Source organism: Alternaria infectoria, assembly GCF_024043175.1.
Source record: "Alternaria infectoria strain BMP 0036 chromosome Unknown scaffold_2, whole genome shotgun sequence".
Classification (NCBI taxonomy): domain Eukaryota; kingdom Fungi; phylum Ascomycota; class Dothideomycetes; order Pleosporales; family Pleosporaceae; genus Alternaria; species Alternaria infectoria.
In genome coordinates, this window is record NW_026250691.1 from 12,195 (window position 1) to 34,557 (window position 22,363).

General features: G+C 51.4%; 8 protein-coding genes across 8 annotated transcripts; 3 read left to right on the top strand and 5 right to left on the bottom strand.

Annotated features, from left to right (window-relative positions):
- Positions 1-1,212: 1,212 nt before the first annotated feature.
- J4E92_001446 (uncharacterized protein) lies at positions 1,213-2,277 on the bottom strand (the record flags this gene model as incomplete). Its single annotated transcript, XM_051492858.1, has 2 exons — positions 1,213-1,596; positions 1,858-2,277. 2 exons carry the CDS (start codon positions 2,275-2,277, stop codon positions 1,213-1,215), a joined length of 804 nt encoding a protein of 267 aa, XP_051356089.1.
- A 745-nt stretch (positions 2,278-3,022) lies between these two features.
- J4E92_001447 (uncharacterized protein) lies at positions 3,023-6,937 on the bottom strand (the record flags this gene model as incomplete). The annotated part of the gene is made up of 9 exons (XM_051492859.1): positions 3,023-3,104; positions 3,215-3,431; positions 3,548-3,752; positions 3,803-4,165; positions 4,926-5,107; positions 5,160-6,266; positions 6,331-6,508; positions 6,557-6,588; positions 6,634-6,937. The coding sequence occupies 9 exons, from the start codon at positions 6,935-6,937 to the stop codon at positions 3,023-3,025; spliced, it is 2,670 nt and encodes an 889-aa protein (XP_051356090.1).
- A 3,078-nt stretch (positions 6,938-10,015) lies between these two features.
- Positions 10,016-11,536, bottom strand: J4E92_001448 (uncharacterized protein; the record flags this gene model as incomplete). Its single annotated transcript, XM_051492860.1, has 5 exons — positions 10,016-10,182; positions 10,361-10,657; positions 10,988-11,024; positions 11,075-11,395; positions 11,444-11,536. 5 exons carry the CDS (start codon positions 11,534-11,536, stop codon positions 10,016-10,018), a joined length of 915 nt encoding a protein of 304 aa, XP_051356091.1.
- Positions 11,537-12,082: 546 nt separating this feature from the next.
- Positions 12,083-13,833, top strand: J4E92_001449 (uncharacterized protein; the record flags this gene model as incomplete). The annotated part of the gene is made up of 4 exons (XM_051492861.1): positions 12,083-12,420; positions 12,477-12,820; positions 12,868-13,106; positions 13,162-13,833. 4 exons carry the CDS (start codon positions 12,083-12,085, stop codon positions 13,831-13,833), a joined length of 1,593 nt encoding a protein of 530 aa, XP_051356092.1.
- A 325-nt stretch (positions 13,834-14,158) lies between these two features.
- On the bottom strand, positions 14,159-14,918 carry J4E92_001450 (uncharacterized protein; the record flags this gene model as incomplete). Its single annotated transcript, XM_051492862.1, has 2 exons — positions 14,159-14,833; positions 14,910-14,918. The coding sequence occupies 2 exons, from the start codon at positions 14,916-14,918 to the stop codon at positions 14,159-14,161; spliced, it is 684 nt and encodes a 227-aa protein (XP_051356093.1).
- Positions 14,919-15,524: 606 nt separating this feature from the next.
- J4E92_001451 (uncharacterized protein) lies at positions 15,525-17,156 on the bottom strand (the record flags this gene model as incomplete). Its single annotated transcript, XM_051492863.1, has 2 exons — positions 15,525-17,051; positions 17,106-17,156. The coding sequence occupies 2 exons, from the start codon at positions 17,154-17,156 to the stop codon at positions 15,525-15,527; spliced, it is 1,578 nt and encodes a 525-aa protein (XP_051356094.1).
- A 1,073-nt stretch (positions 17,157-18,229) lies between these two features.
- On the top strand, positions 18,230-18,936 carry J4E92_001452 (uncharacterized protein; the record flags this gene model as incomplete). The annotated part of the gene is made up of 3 exons (XM_051492864.1): positions 18,230-18,268; positions 18,364-18,863; positions 18,912-18,936. 3 exons carry the CDS (start codon positions 18,230-18,232, stop codon positions 18,934-18,936), a joined length of 564 nt encoding a protein of 187 aa, XP_051356095.1.
- A 391-nt stretch (positions 18,937-19,327) lies between these two features.
- On the top strand, positions 19,328-20,191 carry J4E92_001453 (uncharacterized protein; the record flags this gene model as incomplete). Its single annotated transcript, XM_051492865.1, has 3 exons — positions 19,328-19,466; positions 19,669-19,805; positions 19,853-20,191. 3 exons carry the CDS (start codon positions 19,328-19,330, stop codon positions 20,189-20,191), a joined length of 615 nt encoding a protein of 204 aa, XP_051356096.1.
- Between the last annotated feature and the right edge of the window lie 2,172 nt (positions 20,192-22,363).

Below are 22,363 nucleotides of genomic sequence, written 5' to 3' on the forward strand. Positions count from 1 at the left end.
GAGCTCTTGAGTGGTAGCGTGCCTTCCTATACCCGTGTGTCCGACGTGAGCGACTTTGTCGTAATCTCTCCATGGTCCGCTTTCGTTGTCAGGCACCTGTGTGATGGCAGCCCTAATCATAGCCTTTTGTGCGTCAGGTATACAGTTGGTTGTTGCTGACGATTGGGCTTGCTGTGGTGCCTGCATGACGATGGACTTGTCTTCGTGGATTGTTGAGCTTGTGTCGTGGGAATGTATGTATGAATTCGGTGGGCAAAAGAAGAAACGTACCAGAGCTGCCTTTTATACTCCTCAGTCTATGACTCTAATATCGAATTGCTCAATACTACAGTTCTATCTATACGTTTATGACTGTTCAGTGAAACGTAGAACTCACCTCCGCGAGAGACTAAGACGGCTAAAACGGCCCACGAACCATCTGGTGCCACTGTCCATGAGTGCAGTAATACCTTGACTCATGCAAGGTGATTTTTGCTCTAGTCCTGGTCACTCAAAGCGATCTGTTCAGCTCTGGTAACAGGAATATCGCTTGTAGGCAACCGTGCAAGTGCCATTTTCGGGTATCTGAGGTGGTTGCGTAGTTCGCAACGACTCGAAGAACGTCGCACAATGATGCAACCTCTGGGCGTAACATGCGAGGAATGTAGCTATGGCAGATGCTCAGATCTTGTACAACCAATGTTCGATTTGGTATGCATCACTACCTATCAGCTCTTTTTGTGAAAATGTCTTTCCAAGGCAGCGGTTGCATGTCATTGTACATATGATCTCATCACACTCTACGTTCGACATGCATGAAATGTGCGTCAGCATAGCCACAGAGCGCTTGCACAAGAGATATCTGTTTAGAAGTCTTCTTTCGAAACTTTCGAAATTTTCGAAATCCACAGTACGCTATACACAGTGGGTCAAATGCATGGTATATGAGATTTCTTTAGCAGTCTTTCACCATGATCGCGACAGCCATTAGCATTCTTTCACATCTGGTTGAACTCACGTCCCAGTCAAGTATCGTGCCTCAATATTCGCGTCCATGCCTAGAGGTTTAACATGAAATTTGGAGAACCAAACATGTTACTACAGTATCATTCTATGGACTGCCAGCATCTAATTACACAACCTTGAAAGCCATGCCTCGACCGTCCCACCCTGTAGTATACCGCCAATATCCTTGTATATATCGTTACATCCGTCCACATTTCCCAATCATACCTAAGCTGAGCCTTGTACACCCAGAGCTTCGGGACTATTGTCTTGGCTTTCAGGCTTCAAGATGTGAAGCCACATTGCTCCACCAAACATCTTGTTGTCCTCCTCTGTAAACTGATGGACAACTGAGTATCTGCTGAACCAATCTGCAACACGCTGGTCGGTTTTGTCTTCACCGAATTCCTCGAACGCGCGTCGGCAGATGATTGCACGTGGCATAATGGGATCTGCTTCTTCCGTCCATAGCTTCTCATTAGACCCCTTGTTGTATGTGTAGGCGGCTAGAATCTGGCGGAATGGATCATCGGGCTTGAAGGTGATGAAGATATAGTCCCCATTACTTCCGTGGGTGCCACGGAATGAACGCCCGTTACAATTGGGGATAATCTCGATGCGTTTGTTATCCGTATAGATTTGATGCAGGGTCCAGCCTTTGATATATTCCCTATCTTTGTCGACGTATCTGGAATCCTCATAAAAGATTTTGAAGCCTTGAGGATCAGCCTAAAGTAAGGAACGATGTCATTAGTTTTGTGCCACGCAACTGATTAGGGGATTCAAACTCACTAGGTTATTCCTTCTCGCCTTTTTATGCTCCCGTTTACTGAGCGTGTAAAAGAGCGTGCGTAGAAAGAAGTGTGCTCGCACGTTGTCCTCAAAGTCTTGTTCTTCGCAGTCAGCGAGACTACCTAGACCCATTCCAACAAGGTTGCGGATATTTCCTCCCGCCTCCTTAAGAAAATCCACGATCTGATCGCCATTGTAATCTTTGAATTCGGGCATCCCCTTAAAGCCGTGCGCTTCGACTCGCGCATCGAGTTCTTCAAACCTCTCATAAACCTCGTTCTTACTACGTTGTGCTTTGTTGATATCTTCGTTAGTTCTGTCGAGAGCACGCCAGAATCCCTTTGGGACCTCCTGTTCCTCGATCTCTTTTGTGCTTGCGTAACGACCAGGATAAGCACCAGGGTGTATGAGACTGCCATCCTCAAAAGACCAAGGGTTGTGTTCGTAATTTTTGACCTTAGTCAACTCTTCCGGCTGGAGCATAACGGGAGATTTAGACATATTGGCTCGTGGATAGACTCGAAGGTAGTTAATCAAGGATTTCGTTGGTATAGTTGATGCTGATCGGCTTGCTGTTGATACGTATGGCTTGCTGGATTAATCGTTGGATTCTTGAATGCTGGTTCGGTAGCGTTAAGTTAAGAGACTGGTGACCAGAGAAGGCCTTTTATAGTGCTATCCAAATGACTCAACTCAGAACGAGCACCATGGCGGAAGAAGGAGTGAGTCTGGCTGAGTGGTCTGTGGTGTCAGATACGGCTGGCGAGTCACCTTTAGTGTACCCAGCAGCGGCTCGTGGTGTTACTGAACCTTTTTGTGCTACGATACAGGAATCGATATGACTCTAACGGAAGCGAATATCCGTGATAACCAATCGTTGGCGCGTACCGTTGAGGGCCAACTCGACACAAAGAAACTCAGAGCTTTGACACAACTCAGAAAGTGACTCTCTACGCCGCACGAGCATTGAATCCCGCCCCAAGATGCACACTCTCGACATATGACTCTGGTCTGACTGGGTATGCTGGAAGACATGCGAGCAAGTACCGATCAGCACCGGCACGAGTCGGGTGTGTGCACGTTCACCATAGCACGAGATACTCAGGAATGTAACGCACAGTCAACCTGGATGCTTTTGCTACGGTGTGCCGCGTACGACATATGAGCGGGGTATCATAATCTTTTCGTTCCTTTCACGTCACTCCATAACTCTTTCCCGATGTTCTTCCAGTTCCCGACCTCTTCATCACTTCTCTTTCTCCTGGTGAGGCCTGATCGCCTGACTTCCACGAGCCATACCACGCCCCAGTAAGCGACCGACAACGACACTAGTACATATGCCAGCCATACGATCAGAAGCACGGATGTACCTTGATCCAGCTTCCCCCCAGCAACGTCGATAATGTCACCAGCCACCGAGAAAACCCCAGATATCAACACCGTGAGCAAGACGGCGGCGACAAAGGCGAATGCGCTCGCAAGGAATGGCCAGAACATGTTGAAGTAGGCGAGAAGTTTTGAGTGTGGAAAGATGATGGCTGGGATGGCGGAGACGGCGGAGAACCCAGCACCGACGAGCGAGACAAGCAAGGAAGCGAAGACGGTGTATCGTACGTCGGCCAATACGGTAGCCATAGTCCTGAGGAGTGTTGAGACTAGGATGATTGGGGAGAGTGGGTCTTGAGATCCATCAGTCGGCGTTGTCAGTGTCAATAGCCCTACAGAAGTATGGTCAGTCGAGCCTCAACGCCTTCGGAAGCATGCTACTCACTGTCGCTGGCTTCGCTATAGCTTTCGCATAGTTCTACGACAATAGTATCGGAAGCATCGTCTTGAGCATCGGAGACGGAGCCCGAACAAACTTTCCTGAGGTAGAGATAGTAGACGTCTGCTAGTGCCTCGCCGTCCACGCCTTCCGATCGTATCGATGTTGCATCTGACTGCGAGCTCGCTCGGGCGATCGTAGTTGTATTCAGCTGCGGTTCGTCAACATTTGTCTTCATTTCACCGAGGTCGGCATACGTACTGCCACGATGTACTGTCCACCAAACATATGGTCATCGCTTCCCGCCAGTACCAGTATCAGCGTGAAGACGAAGCTTGCGACCGCGAATGCGATCGAAAGGATAGCAGAGAACCGGTACTTCATCAACACCCTTTTCGGTGTCTTGGGCGGCGCCGGCAGGGCCTTGTCGGTAGACTTCCGCAAGTCTCCAAGATCAGGCTCAATGGCTATCTCTTTCCCCGTGTAGAAGGTCTCCTCTATGTGATCCATCTTGCTCATCGACACACCGTGTGGTTGGAAGGCGCTAGCAGCGAGACTGACAGTGCCGACGGATGTCAGTACATAAGGACGGGTGTATGATGTCCATAGCAGAAGACATATGCACTGTCGCAGAGATGATAAGTAAGACGCTTCAACATGCGTGCAGCATGACGCAACTGTTCCTGGTTATCGGGAATCTTCAATCTCGATGTCTGGGAAGCATGGATGTACGTGGTAGGCTTGTCGCATGATTATAGTGTTGCATGATAGACCTGCTATATACTGTCGCGGATACGGCACATGTAGCCTTGCGCGGGGATAGACCGGTGGTTTCAAACATCCTATTAGTCGCCAGATCGCGATGGATGTGCGAATTCGGCGATCAGCGTTCCTGTTTCGGCGTCGCAGGACGTGGCCAAAGCGTGGCATTGAGCAACAACCCGCTTCAGATGGATGGGGTCTGAGATGTTTCGTCGACATCCAAACAACTTGCGCATGGCCGGCCCACGCATTGGGAGTGCGCGTTGTGCCGAACTGAAAGCGGTTGTGAAGTTCGCGAATGCGAGGTGGTAGCTCCCGTACCTAGGTAGAAACGGGGAGCGCTTCACTAGTGCGACTGAAACGCCGAACTTTAGGAGCGACGATCGTGACCTATCCACATAATGCTTGTGCGATACCACGTCGCTCAAGTACATTTGCGAAAGGCTTTTGGTTGTCGGAGAGGGACCGAGAGTTGGTAAGATACTCGAACGCGCAGCTGTTCTACTGCTAGAAGAACGATCCTGGGGGATATTGTCCAAGAGGCTGGGGCTGGAGGTTGGGAAACGCATCACCCTAATCATGGGTTAGTCCAACAGCACCTGATGAGCCGAGCTAAACGTACCCAATCGAGAGGTAAGGTATACTGGTCCAGATCCATTGGCATGAAGCCAAAATCGAACGGGTGACCAAAAGCACTATTGCCCATGTCAAATGCATCCGAGTCGGGAACAGCAAATCCAAGATTGTTAATGTCGAAAATCTGGGATGGGGAAGTCAAATCAGGTTGGGCACCTATGTGAGCCGCTTTCGATGACGTTAGTAGATGTAAGCGGGTAGTAAATAAGATGCCGCTCACCGTGCGCCGAGTCGGTAGTCTGTACCCCACTGCCGTGAACTTTAGAGAGAACAAGCTTCACGGCTGTAGCAACCTTCCGTGCCTCCTGCGATCTCTTGCTAGCTCTGATCCATATGTGATAAGCGGAACGCAACGACGCGACGATTTCCTCTTGCGTCGGGGACGCTTGGTCCAGTTGCACCCCGCTTTCCATGAGCTCAGAACCCAGCGGGATGGGAGCAATGAGTTCCTCATCAAGCTCGACTACCAAGACGGTAGTGGCGAGTAAGAAGTCTTGCGCAATGATGGAAGACATGTACCAGCTCAAGGTAGAGAGACGCCACCCTGGTGAAGTTAGTCTGCCTCCTGGTTGTACCTCAGCGTCAAGCTTGCTCTGGAGGCGAAGCATCTCTATAGCAGCGTTCAAGCAGACCCTGCGGGAGTATGTATATCTGCTATCGGTTCGGCCGAGTACGAAGTAGGGTCGATGCAACATAAGCTCGGCCTTCAAGAAGGCTACGTTCAAATACGTGTAGCGCATGAAGTCTGGTGATAAATCGGTACTAAGATCGTCGAAGGTGTTCGATGCTGGCGATTGTGGTATCTTTCCGAAGACATCTCTTAGTGTGGCGTCCATCTCCGTGATCTCTCCATACGGTGGCAGCGAGGTAGCATTGACGAGATCTACAATCCTGGCCTGCACACTTCGCAACCTCGTGAGAACGATGGAGTAAAGCAGTTGCGTCAACTCAGTTTCGGGCCTTGAGGGTGGTAGTTCTAGCATGTCTTCGTGAAGGTCGTCTTCACCCAAGTTGCGGGGCTCTTGAGTATCGTACATTTGCGGCATGATCGTCCGTGGCAGTCCGGCTTGAGAAGAGGTGGTAAAATCTAGCGACATGACTACGAGCCATTTACGACGCCTCAGCTCACCTTCGTGAGGCGAGATGTTCGGAAATCTCGACGGGTCCCTGTGGTATCCCATTCGGAAACAAAGACGTACAAGCATGCCAACAAGCATGTAGATGCTGAACTGGCTGTCGGTTGAGCGTAGAAATTCGGTACCAAAATACAACAAGAACGCTTCGATCGTGTATGGCGGTGTTTTGGTGTAGTTTGCAAGAATCATACCTAGATATCGACGTACGGACTCAGCAGTTGCATCACATGTAGTTTGTACCCAGTTTCTGCTTACATTGCGCAGCCTTCTCGCGATAGAAGTTGATCCGCGCCAGATCAGGAGCCAGTTCAGTATCGCCAAGCTGATGAGCGTTCACCGCGGCTTGAAAACGAAAGCCAAGTGCCAGTGCAGCGTAGAGTACACCCAACCACATAGTTGAAGTTTCCGATGGTTGTGTCCACAGCTCATTGTACTGTATGATCATTAGCTACTAGAGGTAGAAATGATCATATGACCTCACCTGTTTGAGAAAGGTTGGCTTGTGGATGAGGGCTGGAGACATCAGTGGACGCCTTTCAACCGAGGTAGTGAGCATACTTGGATGAGATTCCATTGACATGAAGAATGTATCAATGAGACGATCCGCTTCTGGCCGCGGAGGAAGAGCAGCGAGGAGCTCTTCTCTAGTCGCATGGGCATTACGGCCAAACAGCAGCTCTGGACCGGGTACTTCATTCACCACTTCATCATCCGGATCGGGCGATACGGGCACCTGGTCGAGATGTTCGCGCAGCTCCGATATCTGGGCTGGAATTAGAGAGGTAAGAGTCTCTGTGAGAGGTTTCACGTACGCTATCAAGTATGCTTGTCCAATGTCCACTGTTCGTATAGCTTGTTGCATCGCAGCTGAGATTTACGCGATCCGGCGTGCCAGGCAAGTCACCATTGTTTCCTCCGTTATGATGTTGCCGCGCTTGTGATGGGCTGGATAGCGCGGGATTAGCTGTATCAACAGGATTTCCACCGATGAGGTTGGTGACGAGCTTTTCGAGTTGGTCAATCCTGTCATGGACGCTGTTCGGGATTTTGGGTTCCTTTTGCACTGGTGGGTTGCGAACATAGACGCACGACAGCGAGAGTCCGCGATCGACACATGTTTTGCATGGCTGCTGTCGATCACATTTCAACCTCCAGTCAATTAGCATGCAATTCTTTTGGGCAGGTAAGCTGATTGTTTACTTGCGTCGTCGACAAAGGGTGCAACTTAAGATGGGCTTGTCTCTTCGTCGACTTGGAGGTACCACTCTCGGCGTCTGATCATCCGCGCTCATTTCGAGTGGTAGTATCACAGTGGGTCAAAACAAGGCGTAAGGGCACAACTCGCGTTGTTACGAAGATGCCTTCGGGGCGGCCATCATCCCCGATGCCGAGGCTAACCGCTTCGGCCGAACACCCCCCGCATTCCATCTCAGCTTACGTCACTGTCAGCAATCATAATGTTCCTAGTTCGCGACTGCACCGGTGGAGATTATCCTAAAGACCGTTGCATTCTAATCATCCTTCTCGTTGTCCGACTATCTAAATCGCTGGCACACATGCTAAAGCCGCCATCTATCCAGTTCCTGCTCCGCCTGGTCATTGCCTGTGCTCCACACTAGCACAGTTCCGATCACGCGATCCCCGACTCAGCTTCCGGTGGCAGTCAATAGACTTTTTTTATCCAAAGAATCGGACTGTCGCTCGTAACTTTCGGCATCACTACAGACTATCATGTGCCCATCCATTAAGCGATTACAGTTACGACCTATCTTATTTTTCTGGGTTGGGCGAAGGTACCTTTTTAAAGTCTTCATCCAGCCTAGAGGCTCTAAGGATTGCGATCTCTCTTAATTTAATAAGAAGTACCTTTGCGTATATAGTAGTTATATAATTTAGAAATTATAAGTAGCTTATCTTACTTTACATTATTATAGTACTATAGATAAAATAAAAGAGAACTAGAATATTAAATTATACACACTGCAGTAAGTTAATAGTTAAGAAATATATAATGCGCACCTTAGCGTCTTTATTGCTTTCACAACTCACAGCCTAGAGGTATGACATCTAGTTCATGTCCATGGAAGTATGCCTGTAAAGCAGTGCCCCAAAACAGGCGCCACGACTCGGATTCGACATTCCGGAGGCCGATACGCTTGATGGCATGCTGGGGCGCGCGTTGAGAATGTGGAACCAGGCGACACACAGGTTTGAACCAAATCGTGGTAATCATACGGTTTTGCGGCATGGATAGAATGGACGTTAGGTCTTCCCACCTCTTGAAGTCTCCGATATCGAAGGTGGACAGGCGGTAGAAGAGTGGAGTCGCTTCACAGCGCATTTGCTTACATGCGAAGAGGAGGCCAACAGGCTCGCGGTTAGAGGTTGGCGCACCTTCGTATGTGGACGAAACCGACTTGATCGTTCTGCCTAGACAGCTATATTCCCAGATCTTATTACGCAGCTCACCAGGAAGCCGAAGAAGAGCCGAGGTAAGCTGATTTCTCTTTGTACTATGCCTATCAGCGACTGATCAACGAACATGCAAGACCACTTACATGGCTTGGATTCTATTGGGAGCCGTAATCCAATCCTGCATCTCTGATGTAAGTGTTGAGGACATAGTGATGGTTGAACTTGGATGCTGAAACTGGATTATAAGGGAGTGTAGGTGGTTACATACAAGTGCAGGTCTAAGAACCCGTGGGAGTTCGATGGCAGTGCCTTAGCTCAAGCTTCCGCGGACATACGATTTCACATTCACCCCCGTGCCTTGGCGACCTGCAATCGACCCGACACATACGTTGTGAAATTGGAGTAGGCGACTAACAAGTGACGACGACCAGAATCGACCCACATTCACGGTTGTCCATCATCGGCAGCTCTCAGGATACCCTCCAGTCCTGCCTCAAATACAATCTTGATGGCTGGCTTTCCATAAACAAGGCGAAATGCGCACACAAGGTCAGCCCTAGTTTCGGAACTGAGGAGTGACAATTGTAGCCTCGAACCTTTGACGTGAACCGTGTTCAAAGCCGGGAACGCGTTTGCGTTAGCCCTCCCTTGAAATTCAACCTCTTCCTGGAACCATTTGGCCGGGTGGGCCCAGTGTACATATTGGAATTCTACCGACAACAGAGAGATTTGAATCGAGGTGATCCGCGCACACCGCTCAGCTCCAATGGCGACGATAGCGGCTTCGTGGCTATAAGGCAGGGCCATTTCCATTTCGAAGGTCGCTGTAGTATGTAAGAGTGAGCTGGCTTCACGGTGGAGCTGCCGACAGCAGCAAATGAGACCGATAGGGTTTGTCGCGCTTTGTTCGCCTTTCCGCGGATACATACGTATCACAGAATCTGTAAACGTGAATAGATAGATGAGATTGCGAAGTTCTGCAGGAAGTCGTAGAAAAGGCGATATAAGTTGGTTGATCCGCGCACTATTCCAGTCAGCAATTTTATCCCCGTGTCTTGAACAGTGTTGTACGCGTTAGCCTTCAAGGTGGAGATGCGAGCTTACATCTGGTCGCCTGTTGTGATCGTCAGACCAGTCGACTCGGGGTTGAGCGCCATGATGCAGTCGTCACTGTAGTAAAGCGTACCTAGGTAGTTGTTATGTTCACGAAGTGGGCGCCAGACAATAGAGGAACGGAAACGGACGGAAGTGTCGCCCTTCAGTCTTCGTGGTCTGCCCGAACAGGCTAGGTGCTTCGTAGGTAGATAATGACGTCATTGGCTGCTACCTCTAGATAATGCAGCTTCTACCATCTCACAACTCAGCAGACATGTGCAGCGCGGAAGCTTTAGCATTGCCAGAACGAACTTCGCGGCGATTAGTCAGGCTGTCTACATGTCATCGACAACAGAGATGTCGCCAGTCTTCGCTACACGCCTGATGCGTCGCTCGCAACCCCACACGCGCCCTTCCGCCACCCAAAGCATCATTGATAGTTTGTCCGGCCTACGAGTTCGACATCCGACTCCGAGAAATCCTCGCGCTTGACTTGGATATCGATAGCCTTCGAGATACCACCCAGAGACAGTCGATGACCTGATCTTCGCATACGATAGCGATCGTCACTAGAGACGTAGCTGCTCTTCCCGGAGCCTGAGGACGTTCTATATATCCTTGAAATTGTATGCTGGTATATCGCATGCATGGCAGGCATGCATGCGACTACGATAAAGAGGTTGGCTTCGGTTGCACACCAGTAAAGACCGGATACGTTGTCGTCTATGATTGCGCAGTCAGTCATTGTGCAGCCAACAGGAGGAGCAGTACTCACAAGTCGGATTTGAGCTCTGATCGAATTTTACGAGAGCCCATAAGCGAAGGCAACTGACGATGAAGATGATGAAGCCCACAGCGAACATAGAAATAATCTGGACCTTCTTCTTCCAGGACATCTGTAGTCTCGCTAGCATGGGCAAAGGCAACGATAGGATTGCCACGTCGAGCATGATCTCAATGGCGCCGCGAATGAATCCAAATAGCCGAACGTCGACAGTGCATCGTCCACTAGTTTCGCCTTTCCACCCGTCCCAGAAGAATGAGATAGGCTGACATTGGAACATCATAGCTCCTGTATTACCAATGCCAAAGCAGGTAACGATCCCCATTAGGATGTACGTAGACGTTCTTAGTCTTGCCGAGGTTGCGATCCGCAGGTAAAAAGCCAGGATGGACAGTTGACAGAAGGCTTCTGCGATTTGGTACATGATATAGCTAACGTACAACCACTGGGGCGGAATTTAGCTTCACAAGGGGCGCTAAAGGCGAGGCTTACCTTGAAGCTATTTGTTATCGCCGCTGGCGATATCCCCCACAAGTCTCTTCCGAATCCGAGACGAGCCGCTAGGAGGCTCATCAGTCGACCATTTCATCTATAGATGGAGTGTTGGGAGGGATTTACCGACGATGACAGGGACGTTCTGAAACAACGAGGCCAACTACGCTTCGTCAGCTCTAGCGTCCCGCACGCTCAACGCTCATGACTTACCCCAGCCAGCCCGATGAGTAGGTCGTCCAGCCCAAGCTTCGCCTTGGCTGAGACGAACCGATCTGTTAGTCGCAAGATAACCATTGTTACAGCAAGAGCGCCGATAGATGTCGTGACAGCGATCATTGTCTCGCTCTCGTCCCTGATCGGTATGCCGCAAGCCGCGTAGGTTTCGTTGGTCGCACTGAGTGATGCGGTAACAGTACAGCTTTCAGCATTGCAATTCGCGAATGCTGTCTGGAAGGTGGTGTCGGCACACAGACAGTCGAAGTTGTCGGGCTTGCAATTGCTCGAGGGTATAAAAGCTTGGAAACACTTTGCCTGTGGTTCTTAGCCGCTGGTGCCACGAAAGTTCGGTCATCGACTGACTGCACAGGTCGGTAGTTTTCGCAGGAAATCGTCTTGCGCGAGTATAGGTAGCACTAAGATGGCGAATGTCGCAAAGTACTGGACGAACTTCATCGCGACGATGATCGAGTGGGAAGGTGCGCAGCAGCGCAAGATTTGTTACCAACAAAGCATTGGGAGTACATATTCAACATGACGCATGATTCATAGCTCAGGTCAGTGACGATCCGTTAAGGGGATTACTTTCTTGAGCATCTGACAGCTCGCAGGATCCGATGGATCATGGACGTTGTTTCAGTCGCCCTGTCAAACTACCATGCCTTGGAATGATCCGCGCGCAATAGGAGACCATCACTGGTGGACTCTAGGGCTTGCCATTCCTTGACAGTTCTGTGCCGCAACCGATAACATTAACGTCCAGAATTTGACAGATTTACCCTTTCGACACGGCCCAAATCCTGCGGGATTGCTACGCTTTATTCTACTGGCGGAAATGTTCTCGAGCACTTTGTATTTGCATTGATGCGGCGCAGCCGTTCTAAGCGAACCGTCATCACGCAGGAAGATACTGATATGGCGAAGGATCTGGCTTGGCAGGACAGGTATATCTCGATCATTTTACAATCCCGGCAACTGCCTTTCCTCATCACTGTCATCACCATGTCTATCGTATTATCAGCCACGATCGCTATTGCTTTCGCTGCATTTGCCATACTTTACGCCACCCGTTGGCATCTGGAGAGAAAGAATGCGAGACCTCTTCCCCCGGGCCCAAAGGGCCTCCCGATTATTGGAAATGTCAACGATATGCCCAAATCCGGCATGCTTGAGTGCCACCACTGGCTACGACACAAGGATGTCTATGGCCCTCTTAGTTCCGTCACAGTGCTAGGGCAAACTTTCATCATCATTAACGACCCTGAGATCGCATTCGAGCTGTTGCGCGATCGCTCAGCGATTCATTCTTCGAGACCCAGCCAGACCTTTAGTGGTGACATGTATGTGGAGAGCTCCATAGTAAGATGAGGGAAGTGCTCGCTGACCATGCGGACAGGGTAGGATGGCGTCATGCAATTGCGATGACCCCGTATTCCGCAGAATGGAAAATTCAGCGTAAGAATATCACCAAGATAGCGAGCACGAACGTTTCCGTGTCCGTGTTTGATAAAGCGCAAGAGACGGAAGCCGCGCACTTCCTGCTCAACCTTCTAGAGTCACCCGACAAGCTCTTTGATCATATACGAAAAGAGGCTGGCAGTGTCATTCTCAAGATCACCTACGGCTACACTGCTGTCGCCAATGGCAACGACCCTTTCGTTGATATGGCCGCCAAGACTATGGAGCAGTTCGCCGATGCTACAGTTCCTGGGAAGTGGTCGGTAGACATCTTTCCATTCTGTGAGTATCGCTTCTTGATGATTAATATGGCCTCTGACGTCGGCTAGTGCGGTACTTGCCAGCATGGCTGCCAGGTACGGGGTTCAAAGACACGGCGAGACGAATGGCGGCGCAGCTCAGCCAATGCACGAATCAACCGTATGAGTTCGTGAAGAAGCAAATGAGAGAAAAGAGGCATTCGCCGTCTTTCTTGTCGCAATGCATTGAAGGTCTCGGTTCGGATGCTGAGATGGAGTTTATTCATAAGTGGACTGCATTAGCGCTCTACCTGGGCGGTGCTGATACGGTAAGCTTGTATGCCATTATCGGCGCCTCTATTACTTTACTGACTCAATCCATAGACCGTGTCCTCGATCATGACCTTCTTCCTTGCTATGACTGTCTTCCCGGAAGTTCAAAAGAAGGCCCAAGAAGAGCTAGATCGCGTTATTGGCGGAGGCCGGCTACCCGTCAGTAAAGACCGCGAAAGTCTTCCTTACATCGAAGCAATCATGAAAGAGACCCACCGCTGGCACCTCGTCGCACCAATGTGCCTTCCACACTGCAGCACGGAAGAAGACACCTGTCGCGGGTATCGCATTCCGAAAGGCTCCATCCTTCTACCCAATAATTGGCACTTCACGCACGACCCTGAAGTCTACCCCGACCCAATGGTGTTCAGACCAGAGCGTTTCCTCGAAACACCCACTCATAAGAGTGAGCCTGACCCTAGAAACTTCATCTTCGGATATGGTCGCCGCATCTGCCCGGGCCGATACGTGGCGGATAACGCGCTCTTCATTACCATCGCCCAGACTCTCGCAGTGTTTAACATCACCAAGTTCGTTGATGGAAATGGTCGCGTTGTGGAGCCGGAGGTGAAGTTTGAGCCGGGAGCGATCAGTCACCCTGTGCCATACCGTTGTTCGATCAAACCGCGATCGGAGGATCATAAGCGGTTGATCAAGGCTTCAGAGCAGTTGTTTCCTTGGGAGGAAAGTGACGCCAAAGAGCTGGAAAATATAAGCTGGTAATGTAAGAGCAACCGCCCGCCCAGCTACATGCGTGTTGCGTGAAGCTTCTTTGCTACCTGCACATTGTGAGCGCAGGGGTTTGCGTAACGTCTGTACTATAACATTAGGTATTTTGGAAGAATTGAGGACTTGTGGTGGGTGTGAGACAAGACGCAAGCCAGCCGGAACTTTTTATTTTGGTCTCTTCGTATAATGCTGAGAATTTCTTTAATGTACAAAGGTCGACAAATGCCTACGTTTAAAACGCAGCTGACAACAAACTATGGTGTAAGTCGAGTAAAGTCTCAGCTCATGTAACACACACGTCCCACCATCGTTGCTTTGACTATTCCTTCTTCGGTAGCGGATTGACAAACTTGTCCTCGTGGAGCTCTTCGTCTTTAGGCGCCACACCACGTTCTTGTAGTTGTTTGAGCGCCTCTGGGGCTACCTTCCCAATTTGGTGGCTCCTGTATTGATTGGTCTCAGAACGCGTCAGCCACGTCAAACGACCCTCGATTTCCGTATCGTGGATGTTCTCGATCGCTTTGTCTGCGCCCTCTTTGGTTGCGAAATCGATGAAGCAAAGAATGCGCGGTTCTTTTTTCTTATCACCATAGAATGGCGCGAAGTCACTGATGCGTTCGATGGTACCATGTTTGGCGAATTGCTCGTCAAGTATCCGCAGCGCGTTCTGTTTCTGTTTGTTGATGCTGGTATTGGACGTCCAACCGGGTGTCTGAACTCTAACCATCAAGCGACGACCTTCGAGCAATGGGCGTACAGCTTCGAGTGCAGCGGCGGGGCCCTCGTCAAAGAAGTAGCGAGTAGCGTACTTGTGGTCTCGCTTGTCCTGCACAGGGCCCCAAATGAAGTCGTCTTTGAGAGGCCTGACGATAAGCTTCTTGCGCTGTAGCTCTGCGTCATTAAGCTCTGCAATGACCTTGGCAGCCTCTGCTTCGCTTCCAAGTTCCGCGAAACACCTGGTGTCGTTCTGGAAAGTGTAGCGATCAAGACGCATCTGCAATCTCTTGCTGGGTGAAAATTAGCTCGAAACCCTGTTTGCGAAATCTCCAAAGAAATGTTATAAGACGTACACGGTGCATCCTTTTGATCGTAGTAGATCCTCGACCTCTCCTCTCGTCAGTCGCTTTGGTATACCCAATAAAGCAACCCCTGATGATGCGCTTGATATCGGAGTGCGCGCATCAGTGAGTGCAATCTCTGGTCCTCTCGACGGTGTTTCGATGATATTTTCCCGCCTCAGCTGGCTGGCAGCGAACTCTCGCTTCGTAATTGATGTTCTGATCAACGGAACAGCTGATTGAGCAACGCGTACGGAAGGCGTTGTCCGAGCAAAGAGACAGCGCCCACGAGAGAGTATCCTGGGTACAGCCATAGTCAATTGTGTTAGTCCGAAGGTGATGGTAGGTCGCAATCGATGATGGCGAATGATCGCGTCCACTCGAAAAGACGCCAGCCATGATCGCGCTGAACAGAGAAAGTTCCTTGGCTTGCCAAGACCTGGCTTATCGATAACACAGGTCACGAAACCAGCGAAACTGCAACCGCCACGCTGTGCAACATTTTGCAACGATTCGCTCAAACAAGGCTTCGCCCATTTATTTTACTAGCACTGCAAAGAAAGATCTGATCACATGTCTGCGAGGAATGTAACAAGATAATTCATTTAATATCAAGCTACTTAGAGATCATCTAGCCCTAAACTGTAAGACCGGCCCGTCTTTCTTGCTAGCAAAGACGTCCTGGATCTGATACTCAGACGCCCTTGTCCTACCGACTTCCAAGTCCTTGCTTCCAGCACCCAATGTCGTGCCCGGCGCCAGTCTCAGGTCGTATAGATAAAGTACCCTGGCAATCGTTACCGACAGCTCAACATACGCGAGACCCTTGCCAATGCATCCACGAGGACCGATGCTGAAGGGGTTGTACGCCGACTGCGCTGCCTGGAGACTGCTATGAAGCGGGTTCGCGGATGGATCAGATAGCCATCTCTCAGGAATGTAGTCGAACGGTTGAGGGAAGTAGTCGGCGTTGTGGTGAATGGCGTAGATCGGGACGCCCACGTCGCATCCGGCAGGAATGTGGCGACCATCGATATCCAGACCACCGGCAAGGACTTCCCGGGGAAGAGCACCGGCGACTGGGGGGGTCATGCGCATGGTCTCGTCGATGCAAGCACGGAGGAATGAGCAGCCGCTCAGCTTGGGTCCGGTTACGATTTCCTCAACATCATTGAATGTTTCCCGGATCTCTTTGCAGACTTTCTGCATCGCTGCGGGGTTGTGTGCGAGGTAGAAGAAGGCACCAGCCATAGCCGTTGAAGTTGTATCAGAACCAGCGATGATCAGCAAGTTTGATTCGCCCCAAAGCTCATCCATGCTGAAGCCTTTGCCGGTTTCTGGATCCTTCGCGTTGAGCAGGTAGTAGAAGAAGTCTTTACGATCAACGTCGACGCCCAGCTTTGTTCGCTCCATGGCTTGACCCTTGCTGTACTGCATGTACTGTGCTCGCTGGCCTGCGATCTTGCGGAAGAAGAGCTTGTCCAGGTGCCAGTTGTGGATGGTAAGGTGCGTTCCGCAGATGAGATGTCGGTGTGCCGCATTGCCAACCAGCTGAGTTGCGAAACGATTGGTAGGGCCTTCCAGCATACCAAAAGCCTTTCCAAATACCAGATCACCCATGATGTCGAAAACGAGCCACTCGCACCAATGCGCAGCGTTCCAAGCGTCGTTCCAGCCACCATCCTTCTCATCGGCGAGGCTCTTCTCGGCAGACCAGTTGTTGCTCTTGCGTCCGAGCAGTTCGCAGCCAACACGTACATTTGCCAGGATGTACTTCTCGAGACTCTTGATGGCCGAGTCGCTGAAAGCGTGGCTCATCACACGTCTCTTGCGTGCATGTTGCATCTTGTCAATAGAGCTATGGACGCTAACCGCTTTAGGTGTGCTGGGGAACGCTTCGTAAAACGACGCCTTCTTGACATTGCTGCGAAATCCATAGATAGTTTTGAGGCCAGTGGCGGTGTTGACAGAAAGTAGGTTCGGTCCAAGACGGACGTACGGTCCATATTGCTCGTGCGCGCGGTGGAAAGCGAGATGCCGAGAGCCCTTGTAGGCGTAGTACGCCAGATAGATATCTGTGATCTTCGCGAGGAAAGGGCCCGGGTATGATGCAAGAGGATGGAAAGTCAGGCGGTAAACGATCACTCCGAAGATCTGAGCGTGGTGTTAGCTTTGGATTGATCAAGACGAGAACGCCGAGCAACGTACGTAAAGAGCCAGGGCTCCAAAGATGGAGGCTAGTAGGAATAGGAATGCCATGTTTGTGGTATTGAGGCGCGTTGAGTTGAGTGATGTTATTGATGTGTGACAAAGGTCATTGCCACAAACACGCGCACCGTTGAACAATTCGTGTACACGATGAAGAGTACCAAAACCGTTTCACGAAGTAGAGGGTCGCGCACGCAAGGCACATAAGTACTCATTCACCCTCCACCATCATCCGCAGCTCCCGCAATACCCTCTCTGATCCCAGGTCCATCGCGATGACAAAGAACAACAGCGTTGTGGAGTAGTCTCGTGCCCTTCTCATCGCAGAATCGGCGAGCGGGTGTCTTGGGTATACGTAGCGGCGTGTCACGGCTAATGTCGGATATCGATGCAGAACCCCGTGTCGCAATCACGCGCAGCGGATATCACAGCAAGCGAGGACACTAGTGCGGATACCCGTGCCATCCCACCTTTTTCACATTGGAAGGGCGCGGATATCGTGCGCGTAAGCCTGGCAACAATCACGGTTGCAACGGCAGTGGGGTAGGAACGATTTTGCATCATGCATACCTAGGTAGTCAACAACGCGTGCACAGACGCGGGCTCATATCATCTTGATCTAGCAGGCACACAATAAGTTCACTGCGGCTAAGGGGGTGGTAGAAAGCACCTGGGCAGTGATAAGCTGGAGCTGCAGGCCATCTACTATCAGCGTTTCTAGCTGGATGCTTTCTCAGATCCGGCAAAGAGTATAGACTCAGCATTCAGAGGCGAGTAATCGAGAGGTATCGCTAACGCTCTCATCGCCTGCCACGTTGACCGTGAAGCACCAGTACCTCGTGAGACGAGCGTCCGGCTGGGGACAATGACTGCAGGATGGTATATTATTGAGATCAGACCCAAGGCGGAAGATTGCGAGTGTAGTCGCGGTTCTTGGTGTTCGCGACAGACCTGACGAATGAAATGGCGCGAGTATCAAAGCGGATAGTGCCGTCTTGGCATCCATCGAGCTTCGCGAACATCACCAAGCGTCACGATAGTCGACCCAAACGCGCGACAGCACGGCACCCGCCCATTGACCCATTGACACCCTTGCAGCCTGTCTGGAAGGCCAGTCCCTCAAGATGTCCGTCGCCAAGAATGTGAAGACTACTGTCTTTTCGGTACGCAGCCCGAACCGATCTCGAATGCCTTTACCTCGCCGCCCCTCTTCGGCCATTAACCATTGCGAACACTGGTACTGACTGTAGACCTGTAGAAATACACCGTTCAGCCTACCGGAATCTATGCCGCGATTAACAGGCTCTTCGCGCTCGACCCCAAGCGCTCCACGGGTATCCCCATGAACCCGCAATTCCGCAACCCACCCCCAGGCGGTCTCGACCCCAACTCTTACGACGACCCTGTCACTCTCCCTGCCGCTGATATCGCCGAGAACCCATACTGGAAGCGCGACGTGCGACGACGATACCCCAGGCTCTCGACAGTCACCCAGTCCGACGCGGTTGCGCTGCTCGAAGTTGGAAGCGCGGCAGCACCCAAGCAGGAGCTGATTGGCGAGGCAGGCACAAAGTCGCTGGTCGCGGCGAAAGAGGAAGGCGCCAAGGGACTGGCGGTCGCGTTTGAGAAGAATACTGGACTTGCAAAGGATGTGCTGGGACCTGGTGGTATGCCTCCGCTACCAAGCGGGCTGCACAACACCCTTGCTGGCGGACACAAGCGATACGAGCTGGAGAACGAGCAGTCATATGGCACAGCGTAGGTCTTTTCATCTGATTTTGCAGGAACGACACTAATGCGATACAGATACCCATGCCGGACATTTGCTTAGAGTACAAGATGAACTGGGTAGGTAGAGAAAGATGATCCGTTTTCTGTATATATGGAGACATTTCTTCCATGCTTTCCGTGTAGCCATCAGTGAACTTTCATAACACCCCTTGTCATGAGCGCGTGGGAGTGTTGTAGGTGGAGCGCACGTGTCCGAATGTCTGATCCATGTCTCTTGTGTCTCACCGTGCGTTTGTGTCAATTCTTCACCTCGCATCCTTTGTTGTTCCTTACCGTCCGTCACCGCGTCGAGAAAGGAAAGCACGACGTGTGTTGATGTCTTGGCGCTGTTGACAGCGACTGCCTCGTCGTCACTTCCATATCCCAACTGCACCCACCTCCCACCCGCGCGTCACTCCTGTCCTTCTTTCCACATCGTCGCAACCGCAGTCATGAGCGCTGTGTCGGAGAAGGGACCAACAGAGCTGGGCGCTGATCCCCTCAACTTCATCTACGCCTGCTCGGTGTGTTGCGCCTCCTTCGCCGATGTCTACGAAGGCCACAACGAGACAGTCCGTGGCCTGTCAGATGGTATCAACCCAAAAGAGCGCCTTGTGACGCGCCTGTTCCTCGCCAGTTGCTGTCATGTCTTCTGCAGCAGTCATTTGGAGGGCGGCGGTAAGTGAAGCGCGACCGCACATTAGGCAGCTGCTGACAGCCACGACAGGACCGCCTTTCCATACAGCCGGACAGCGACCCCAATCACCCTGTCCCGTCTGTATCAAAGAGAAAGGCGACAGTGAGCCGCGCGATCTCTTCTCGATACGCGGCTTCAAGAAAGATGAATACGATCCTAACATTCCGCTCGCATGGTTCACCGCGCCTCCCATCCGCCTCGATGGTAGCGGGAAAGAGATGGAGGCATTGCGCGTACGTCATGTCACCCACAGGTCATGACGCCAGCTAACAATAATCAGTTCCAGTATATTGCGCTTATTCGATACTGCCAGAACACATATGCGACCCGCAAGCCCCTTCAAGAAGCCTTGACCAATATGGAGAAGAAACTGGCTAGTGTGCAGGATCTTGCCTCCAAGGAACACGCGAAAGTCGTTACACTCCAGCAAGAGAACGAGCGACTACGACTGCAGAAGGATCAGTTTCAAGCCATGAAAGCCGAGGTTCAGCGACTCCAGGGTCTCGATGAAGAGGTTGCGCATTTTCGCGATGTCAACCCAAAGGACCTCGCAACATTCCTGGCAAACAAGTCAGCAATTCGCCATTACTTGAAGCTTGTGCCTATGCTAGTCGAGTAGGCCGAATACGCCATGCTACGAGGCATTTGCTAACCGCTCCAGTCAAAACGAGAGGATGCAGAAGCGACTTGCCCAACTCGGCTTTGCGATGGCACTAGAACCTGTACCTAACTTCAAAGGCATTGACCCTCACGCATTCGATAGCGACGAAGCTTCGCCTGAACGCAGCGGACGATCGGGCGGTAAACTACGAACGACTGCCTCAAGCCATACCGCCGGTAGATCGGCTCATACAACTGGACGATTGGGAACCGCATCTTCCGGCTCCTTTGTCCCGCGACCCATGAAGCGGCAACGCCTCGATTCACCCCTTCCCACCAATACCCAAGCCTGCCATCCTTCAAGCCGAGATGCCATGCCACCTCCACCAAAGCCGATGTCCAGGATGCAATCCATGCGCAAGATGTTTCCGAGCCTGCGAAAGAAGTTCTCCAGTGATCGCTCCAGGTCTGCAGCAGATGGGTCCTTTGAGGACGACCCAGACGTGCAAATGTATGATAACGGACATTGGCAAGATGTTGAAGTCGGTCATCAGCCAGGACGCGATGACTTCCGCGACGAGACACCGTACATGTCGGGAGCGCTGCCCGTAGAACAGCCCCATCAAGCCTCTGACGTTCGAGGATCGCAGCTACTTTCTAGTGTAGGCCTCAAAGACAACCGGTCAGACTTCACATTCCGAGCATCGTCTCCAGTCAAAATAGATAAGCAAAGCAGTGGCCATCGTCCGGTTCATTTGCCTACTGAGCCCTCGTACATTCGTCTTATGGATGGCTTGTCGCGCGACAATGGGATGGAGCTAGGTCTGAAAGACCCTCGCGAGCAGACGAGCACGAATCATCGTAACGATAGCAGGAATAGGCAAGTACTACCTGCTTATCGGCATGAGCACAACGCCGAACCAGTTGATTACCGGAGGCCTTTGGATCTTGGACATCCGTTCATGCACCAGTCGCCACACAGATCTCCGGCCTCTGTCGATGCGCGTCAATATCCTTCTAGCGACCACCAGACTAACGAATACACAAACAGAGCTCACGGCATGCCGGATCTTGGCCCCACTACGCCAGTACCGAGACGCCAACAAAATCCCGGCCATCAGATCGAGAGTGTAGTAAGTCCCTATTTCCGAACCGGTCATAACCAGGCCCGAGTCTATCCATCGCCCGGCCGCGCTGAACTTCAGGATAGTTCCGATCATTCCGGCGATTATCGGTCACGAAGGTCAAGGACGAACCAACCTCGGGCCGGCTGGGTTGAGGCTCGCAGTCTAAATGGCCTCTCATTCTTCGATTCACCCGTCGATTCTAGGAACGAGCCTATCGAGGTGGACCACCGCCGCAGATTGGTAGAGCTAGCACCAACGCCACACTCACATCAGCATCAAAGACGTCATCTTAATTCACGTGGCTTCATCATACGCCCGGAAGAGGGACGCTCACCATATACCAGCGACAGTGCCTATGGCTCTTCCCAAAACCGAGAACTTTACAATAGAGACGCGCCCAATTATTCCCAAGCAGCAGTTGATGTACCGCCTGCATATCGCCCAAGTCGTTCCCGCATCGGTCAGGTGCCCTCTATCATGCCTTCCATTGTTCCAAGCCGTCCACCTGCCCGGGTCCAGCCTCAATGGGAGAACCTGCAGCGTGCGGGCGTCAGGAGTAGCCGTAATGTTTTCAGTAGCGTTGCTGGGAACAATTATACTGCGCCTTCGAGGAATGTCTTCCCTAGCGCTGGTCGGCGCAATGTTAGACGGTAAAGGCAACCTATGCGTTTCTTTTCCTATCGAATAGCGAATTGAAGTACTTGGCTTTATGAATGGCCATGTTCGCATGGGGATCGGCGTATGTATGACCGGGCAAAGAAATGATTAGATACCCAGTTCTGCCATCGCCGGGTTTCATCTGTGAGCTACTCCTGCAAGACTAAATTCTAGGTACGATCAGCGTCAACCTCGTCTATATGCCCGAGTGTTAAACACCCATTCATGACTACGACTGCAGCGTGCAAGGCGGAGATGCGCACCGCGTTCCGCAGACCGTTCGATGCGACGATCAAAAAACCCTCGCAGTGAGCAGATTTGCTGTCTCGCATCACGTTCAATCAAGAGTCTGCCCCATGATGCTTAGCACGCCCACGCCTTCCCTCTCTCAACACGGAGTCTGTCAA